Here is an 8,677-nt window from a genome sequence, read left to right as displayed (position 1 = left end):
CCAATCTTCTTCTGGATCATCCAAATGCTCTCTAGCAAACTTCAGATGGGCCTGGACATGTACTGGCTTAAGCAGGGGGACATGTCTGGCACTGCAGGATTGCTTCTACACCTGCATTGCTTGCTGTTTGGGGTTTTAGGCTGGGTTTCTGTACAGCACTTTGAGATATCAGCTGATGTATGAAGGGCTATATAAATACATTTGATTTGATTTGATTTGAGTCCCTGGCGGCGTAGTGTGTTACTGATGGTAGGCTTTGTTACTTTGGTCCCAGCTCTCTGCAGGTCATTCACTAGGCCCCCCCTTGTGGTTCTGGGATTTTTGCTCACCGTTCTTGTGATCATTTTGACCCCACGGGGTGAGATCTTGCGTGGAGCCCCAGATCGAGGGAGATTATCAGTGGTCTTGTATGTCTTCCATTTCCTAATAATTGCTCCCACAGTTGATTTCTTCAAACCAAGCTACTTACCTATTGCAGATTCAGTCTTCCCAGCCTGGTGCAGGTCTACAATTTTGTTTCTGGTGTCCTTTGACAGCTCTTTGGTCTTGGCCATAGTGGAGTTTGGAGTGTGACTGTTTGAGGATGTGGACAGGTGTCTTTTATACTGATAACAAGTTCAAACAGGTGCCATTAATACAGGTAACGAGTGGAGGACAGAGGAGCCTCTTAAAGAAGAAGTTACAGGTCTGTGAGAGACAGAAATCTTGCTTGTTTGTAGGTGACCAAATACTTATTTTCCACCATAATTTGCAAATAAATTCATAAAAAATCCTACAATGTGATTTTCTGGATTTTTTTTCTCATTTTGTCTGTCATAGTTGAAGTGTACCTATGATGAAAATTACAGGCCTCTCTCATCTTTTTAAGTGGGAGAACTTGCACAATTGGTGGCTGACTAAATACTTTTTTGCCCCACTGTATGTGTGACCTTTAGCTACAAGGAACTCTGGACAGTGATACAGGCCGTGCAAGCTTTTCAGCCCAACACTAGCATGCCTCATTCAATCTAGACCACGATAAGTTGGTGTACAGTTAGATTTGGGCTGAAACAAAAGCCTGCACACACTGCTGCTCTTCCGAAACACAAAATTGGCCACTTCTGAGCTGAGACCACACTCACCAACTACACTGTTGTTGTCTGGTGAATATAGCATATCTAATAAGGTGAAGTATCATACAAACTCATTCATAGAATCTACCCTGTAAAGACCTTTATTATACACAGATTTAAAATAGATATTGATAACAAATGTGTACTTTGTGGATGTGACCCAGAAACTCTTGAACATTTATTTTAAGACTGTTTTTATGTCAGAAGTTTTTGTAGTGAGTTAGAAGATTTTATTTGAAAATAAACAACTATTAATGTCAATCTGAGAGACTCTGATGTTATGTTTTATTTTGATCTAAATGATATGGACCCTGATTGAACTTTCATTGTTCATGTGTTTATTTTTCATGGAAGATTCTTTATCCATAAAATAAAGTGGGCAGAGACCAAACCCCTCTTCACATTATTTAAGATAGAATTGAAATATCATTTTGAAATTATCAGTAAATGTAAAAACAAAAATGCAAAACACACCATAAAACTTTTAGACAAATGAAAAATGTATTTGATATGTAATACCCCTGTCTGTTAGGTTATGTACTCTTGTTTGTATATTTCTGTTTTGGTATTTGTTGTGTTCATAATAAAAATGAAAAATACTCACCAAGTTTACTGCCCCGCCTAGTGGAGAAAGGGGATCACTGCAAACGCAAGGTCTGCCAGACCTGTACCAGACATTCCAACATATTCCTTTAGCTGCTCTAAAGCATACTGGGCTAATTGTTAATGTTCATATTTATTACACAATATTCTACCTATCATCGTGTGTTGATCATTATTCTTTCAGTTGTTTGTATTTGTAAAGTGTAAGTTCCTAGTTCAATGCGCTGATAGATGTGTTTACTATTAGTGATGGTTATTGTGAAATCAACAGATATATATTTTTGATAATGAGTTTGTGTTGTTTGGGTGTAGACAAAACCAACTCTGGACTAGAACAATTCTCCCTAAATCTCAGATTAGAGGAGAGGAAAGTAAGAGAGCAAGAGAATTGTAATGAGAGGGGAGGACAAGGGGTGGAGGAGAAGGAGGAGGAGGGGATGGAGAGAGAAGGAGGGGAAAGGAGAGAGGACAAAATATTCAAAACAAAGGAAGTTTTTGGACGACAGGAAAAGTTGTGAGTATGAAAACATTGTGTTCTTTTCTTAATTTTGAAGACTATAAAGACATTAGTAGCACTGCAGTACTGTATATAGAATGTTTACAATAAATAACATGAAGTACATATACAAAAGATGTATAGAGAAACTAAACTACATTTTACTGCAAAAAAAACTAACTTTTTATGAAGTCATCCTAATAGAATACTGTTTGTGAGCTTCGGTCATGGATGACAATATGTCATTCAGAACTAATGTATTTTAGAAAGCTATGTGCCCTGGCATACAAGAGTGTATAAATGAGTCGCAGCAAGTTAAATCAATTTAACGTATTCAGGGCCTGGGTAAGATGCTGGTAAAGGAGGAACGGGTGACATATTAAACATATTGCGTGACAAAACTGTTCGGATGCTTTAGAACATTCTTAATGAGGTTTACGAAAAGAGAAGTGTATGAAAAGAGTGTGTATGAGAAAGGAGGAGTAGAGGGGTGCTCAGATAGGGCACAAAAACACATTCCTTTGTGAGAACTCATGTCTTGGACTCCAAACTCACACTGACACATCACAAGAGGAATGATGCAGGGAGAGAGCTGAGGGAGTGTGTGTGTGAGAAAGAGAGAGAAAGAGAGAGAGGATTAAAACAGCATCCTGATTCCAACTGCTTGATTAATACTGATACTACCAACAGCACATATACTGATACTATCAACAGCACATACAGTGGGGAGAACAAGTATTTGATACACTGCCGATTTTTCAGGTTTTCCTACTTACAAAGCATGTAGAGGTCTGTAATTTTTATCATAGGTACACTTCAACTGTGAGAGACGGAATCTAAAACAAAAATCCAGAAAATCACATTGTATGATTTTTAAGTAATTAATTTGCATTTTATTGCATAACATAAGTATTTGATCTCCTACCAACTAGTAAGAATTCCGGCTCTCACAGACCTGTTCGTTTTTCTTTAAGAAGCCCTCCTGTTCTCCACTCATTACCTGTATTAACTGCACCTGTTTGAACTTGTTACCTGTATAAAAGACACCTGTCCACACACTTAATCAAACAGACTCCAACTTCTCCACAATAGCCAAGACCAGGGAGCTGTGTAAGGACATCAGGGATAAAATTATAGACCTGCACAAGGCTGGGATGGGCTACAGGACAATAGGCAAGCAGCTTGGTGAGAAGGCAACAACTGTTGGCGCAATTAGTAGAAAATGGAAGAAGTTCAAGATGACGGTCAATCATCCTCGGTCTGGGGCTCCATGCAAGATCTCACCTCGTGGAGCATCAATGATCATGAGGAAGGTGAGGGATCAGCCCAGAACTACACGGCAGGACCTGGTCAATGACCTGAAGAGAGCTGAGACCACAGTCTCAAAGAAAACCATTAGTAACACACTATGCCGTCATGGATTAAAATCCTGCAGCGCACACAAGGTACCCCTGCTCAAGCCAGTGCATGTCCAGGCCTGTCTGAAGTTTGCCCATGACCATCTGGATGATCCAGAGGAGGAATGGGAGAAAATCATGTGGTCTGATGAGACAAAAATAGAGCTAAGGAGTGGCTCTGTAAGAAGCATCTCAAGGTCCTGGAGTGGCCTAGCCAGTCTCCAGACCTGAACCCAATAGAACATCTTTGGAGGGAGCTGAAAGTCCGTATTGCCCAGCGACAGCCCCGAAACCTGAAGGATCTGGAGAAGGTCTGTATGGAGGAGTGGGCCGAAATCCCTGCTGCAGTGTGTGCAAACCTGGTCAAGAACTACAGGAAACGTATGATCTCTGTAATTGCAAACAAAGGTTTCTGTACCAAATATTAAGTTCTGCTTTTCTGATGTATCAAATACTTATGTCATGCAATAAAATGCAAATGAATTACTTAAAAATCATACAATGTGATTTTCTGGATTTTTGTTTTAGATTCCGTCTCTCACCGTTGAAGTGTACCTATGATAACAATTACAGACCTCTACATGCTTTGTAAGTAGGAAACACTGCCAATTTTGCAGGTTATCAAACACTTTGATCCCCACTGTATACTGATACCTCCAGCAGCACATATACTGATACTATCAACAGCTCATATACTGATACTATCAACAGCACATATACTGATAATATCAACAGCACATATACTGATACTATTAACATATTATACTGATAATATGAATAGCACATGTACTGATACTATCAATAGCACATATACTGATAATATCAACAGCACATACTGTATCAAGCTCATTCACCTGGATTTCATGAGGTGCACATTTCCTACAACTGCCTTAGAGAAGAGTATACATTGCATTAGAAGGTAGGGCCAGGGGCAGAGCAGAAGGAAGACGGAGGAAATGTAAAGTCAAGATATTGAAGAGTTCCTCTGTGTGAATTGAAACAAACTATTTTCCTCTTTGGGCTTTTGTGGGTCCTGTTTCCTTCAGCTCGTAAACATCCAGCTCTTACAAGGATGGGCAGTCTTCCAATCGCCCTGCTCCTCTGCGGTTTCCATGGTAACCCCTGACAAACACAACACACAAATCATCACCTTCAATTAGGTTTGAGTCCATCTCTGTTTGTTTTAACTCCATAAAAGACTCCCCTCATATGGTTTTCTGTTCCACAGCCCTCACAGCTGTAGCCCAAGCCCCGCAGGCTGGTAATAATGCCCTCTATTCAATGGTCACACATTATTTCAACAGACATTAAGTTGCATGATACAGTTGAAATCGGAAGTTTACATACATCTTAGCCAAATACATTTAAATTCAGTCTTTCACAATTCCTGACAATTAATCCAAGTAAAAATTCCCTGTCTTAGGTCAGTTAGGATCACCACTTTATTTTAAGAATGTGAAATGTCAGAATAATAGTTATTATTTCAGCTTTTATTTATTTCATCACATTCCCAGTGGGTCAGAAGTTTACAAACTCAATTAGTATTTGGTAGCATTGCCTTTAAATAGTTTAACTTGTGTCAAATGTTTCGGTAGCCTTCCACAAGCTTCCCACAATAAATTGGGTGAATTTTGGCCCATTCATCCTGACAGAGCTGGTGTAACTGAGTCAGGTTTGTAGGTCTCCTTGCTCGCACATGCTTTTTCAGTTCTGCCCATACATTTTCTATAGGATTGAGGTCAGGGCTTTGTGATGGCCACTCCAATACCTTGACTTTGCTGTCCTTAAGCCATTTTGCCACAACTTTGGAAGTTTTCTTGGGGTAATTGTGTCACACCCAGACCATAGAGAGCCTGTTTTATTCACTATTTTGGTTAGGTCGGGTGTGACTGGGGGGGGGGGTGTTCCTATCTAGGTAGTTTAGTTCTATGTGGCCTGGTATGGTTCCCAATCAGAGGCAGCTGTTTATCATTGTCTCTGATTGGGGATCATATTTAGGCAGCCATTTCCCCACTATGTTTTGTGGGATCTTGTTTTTGTGTTGTTGCCTTTGAGCACTTCATTTACATCACGTTCGGTGTTTCTTTATTTTGTATTGTTCTAAGTTCCACTTCAATAAATATGTGGAACCCAGATCACGCAGCGCTTTGGTCCGAGTATGCTTCCAACGATGATTGTGACACATTGTCCATTTGGAAGACCCATTTGCGACCAAGCTTTAACTTCCTTACTGATGTCTTGAGATGTTGCTTCAATATATCAACAATTTTCCTTCCTCATGACGCCATCTATTTTGTGAAGTGCATCAGTCCGTCCTGCAGCAAAGCACCCCCACAACATGACGCTGCCACCCCCGGGCTTCACGGTTGGGATGGTGTTCTTCGGCTTGCAAGCCTCCCCCTTTTTCCTCCAAACACAACGATGGTCATTATGGCCAAACAGTCCTATTTTTCTTTCATCAGACCAGAGGACATTTCTCCAAAAATTACAATCTTTGTCCCCATGTGCAGTTGCAAACTGTAGTCTGACTTTTTTATGGCGGTTTTGGAGCAGTGGCTTCTTCCTTGCTGAGAGGCCTTTCAGGTTATGTCGATATAGGACTCGTTTTACTGTGGATATAGATACTTTTGTACCTGTTTCCTCCAGCATCTTCACAAGGTCCTTTGCTGATGTTCTGGGATTGATGCGCACTTTTCGCACCCAAGTACGTTCATCTCGAGGAGACAGAATGCGTCTCCTTCCTGAGCGGTATGAAGGCTGCGTGGTCCCATGGTGTTTATACTTGCGTACTATTGATTGTACTGATGAAAGTGGTACCTTCAGGCGTTTGGAAATTGCTCCCAAGGATAAACCAGACTTGTGGAGGTCTACAATATTTTTTCTGAGGTCTTGGCTGATTTCTTTTGATTTTCCCATGAGTTTGAAGTTTGAAGGTAGGCCTTGAAATACATCTACAGGTACACCTCCAATAGACTCAAATTATGTCAATTAGCCTATCAGAAGCTTCTAAAGCCATGACATCCTTTCTGGAATTTTCCAAGCTGTTTAAAGGCACAGTCAATTTATTGTATGTAAACTTCTGACCCACTGGAATTGTGATACAGTGAAATAATCTGTCTGTAAACAATTGTTGGAAAAATGACTTGTGTCATGCACAAAGTAGATGTCCTAACCGACTTTTCAGAACTATAGTTTGTTAACAAGAAATGTGTGGAGTGGTTGAAAAACAAGTTTTAATGACTCAAATCTAAGAGTATGTAAACTTCCGACTTCAACAATATGTCTCGGTCTGTGAGTCATGCCGTGGGTAGAGGTCATTCCCATGCTGATGTTTCCCTGCTGGTAGAGGTGGAACTCCACAGAGGTGACTGGAATGAAGAGGAGGCTCTGGTGTCTGTCTCTACCCTACCGCCTGGTGAGTGAGGTGTCTGTCTCTACCCTATCGCCTGGTGAGTGAGGTGTCTGTCTCTACCCTATCGCCTGGTGAGTGAGGTGTCTGTCTCTACCCTATCGCCTGGTGAGTGAGGTGTCTGTCTCTACCCTACCGCCTGGTGAGTAAGGTGTCTGTCTCTACCCTATCACCTGGTGAGTGAGGTGTATGTCTCTACCCTACCACCTGGTGACTAAGGTCTTCAATGTGGAACAGAAACATCACTAAACAATGTTAGGCCAGGGATGACCAGGGGTGTCCAGTGTTATCTAAATATTGTGTGTGGGTTATCTGGATGTTGTGTGTATCCTCTGTGCTAGACTGTAGGGAAGAGACGTACCCCTGCACCAGGATGTACTCTGTCCACCGGCCCATCAAGAGATGCATCCACTCCCTCTGCCTTTACAGGTAAACTGCAACTACAGGTTCTCTCTCACAGGAAAACATAGACACACTCAGTGCCTCCTGGTCATGCAGTCAAAGTTCATTGGTTTCAACCTGAGAGCATGTACAGAGAGGCATGTTTTAGAGACAGCAGCTGGGCTCTGATTATAGTGTAATGATGTATGTCTCCTGGTTTGTCTCAGCCTCCCTCGTGTCTATGTGATCAACAAGGAGATATGTGTTAGAACTGTCTGCCAACAGGATGAGTACCTGAAGGGTAAGACAGTCCACCTGATAGCACTTCATTAGACCCATTGTTAGGATTATAACAACATAACAATCTGAGTGCATGAAACACTTACTGGCTTTAGGACAGCATGTACATCTGAGCCCACACATCCTCTCTCTCTTCTCTCCATCCCAGCTGAGCTCTGCAGGGAGCGGTCCGGCTGGCCCAAACGCTTCCAGAGGTCAACCACCAATAAGAAACGCTGTCACAATCTCCGCGGCAATCCCAAAACCTGGGAAAACAAGGCCTGATGGGCCCAAGATGGAGGAGTTAGAAGGAGGGGTGGAGGAGGAAGGAGAGAAGGAGTAGGAGGGAGGACACCCTTGGAGACAGAACACTGGGTTGTTTCCATAAAAAGACCCCGAAACACCATAAATTCCCCGCTCAACACCTGGTGCTAGCCTGTGCCTTAATACACAACCACAACCACAACCACAACCACACACACAAACAATATATATATAAAACACAGTCCACGTGACTCCAATTAAGAACAGTCTGAGTCATATTTCTCAGTTCTTCTATTAGCCCTGTGTTTTAATAGAACTGTCTGTGAATATCAGGGGAGAAATCACTCCCCACAGATTGGACCTGTGTTTTAATAGAACTGTCTGTGAATATCAGGGGAGAAATCACTCCCCACAGATTGGACCTGTGTTTTAATAGAACTGTCTGTGAATATCAGGGGAGAAATCACTCCCCACAGATTGGACCTGTGTTTTATTTGACACGGATCATGTTCTGTGCCATTGCGGGCTGTATAATACTGTTCAGATGGAACGCTGTTGAGTTCCTGTAGTTGTGTACTGTAGAGACAGTCTGAGAACAAAGTATCCACTCTGTCATTGCTGACACCTTATTGTAAAGCACTCTATCACAATCCAATACCAAAGCAGTGCAATACTACAAAGCAGTGCAATACTACCCAATAAAATGTCATTCATTGGTTTGTGTGGATCACTTTAT

At 41.7% G+C, this 8,677-nt stretch overlaps 1 protein-coding gene across 1 annotated transcript; it reads left to right on the top strand.

The window, feature by feature from the left end:
- Window positions 1-2,112: 2,112 nt before the first annotated feature.
- On the top strand, window positions 2,113-8,658 carry LOC109868242 (microfibrillar-associated protein 5-like). Its single transcript, XM_020457681.2, has 7 exons — window positions 2,113-2,229; window positions 4,655-4,723; window positions 4,837-4,869; window positions 6,955-7,023; window positions 7,359-7,446; window positions 7,626-7,699; window positions 7,847-8,658. Exons 2-7 carry the CDS (start codon window positions 4,681-4,683, stop codon window positions 7,960-7,962), a joined length of 423 nt encoding a protein of 140 aa, XP_020313270.1. The 5' UTR covers window positions 2,113-2,229; window positions 4,655-4,680; the 3' UTR covers window positions 7,963-8,658.
- Window positions 8,659-8,677: the final 19 nt, after the last annotated feature.

This window comes from Oncorhynchus kisutch, linkage group LG13 (genome assembly GCF_002021735.2).
Source record: "Oncorhynchus kisutch isolate 150728-3 linkage group LG13, Okis_V2, whole genome shotgun sequence".
Lineage (NCBI taxonomy): Eukaryota > Metazoa > Chordata > Actinopteri > Salmoniformes > Salmonidae > Oncorhynchus > Oncorhynchus kisutch.
This window is presented reverse-complemented; position numbering and strand designations above follow the sequence as displayed.

Bases quoted from the DNA above. Each gene is read 5' to 3' on its own strand.
- LOC109868242 (XM_020457681.2), top strand. From the start codon at position 4,681: ATGGGCAGTCTTCCAATCGCCCTGCTCCTCTGCGGTTTCCATG. The intron at 7,024-7,358 runs GTGAGTGAGGTG...CCTCTGTGCTAG, and splicing joins TGTCTCTACCCTACCGCCTG to ACTGTAGGGAAGAGACGTAC. The intron at 7,447-7,625 runs GTAAACTGCAAC...GGTTTGTCTCAG, and splicing joins CACTCCCTCTGCCTTTACAG to CCTCCCTCGTGTCTATGTGA.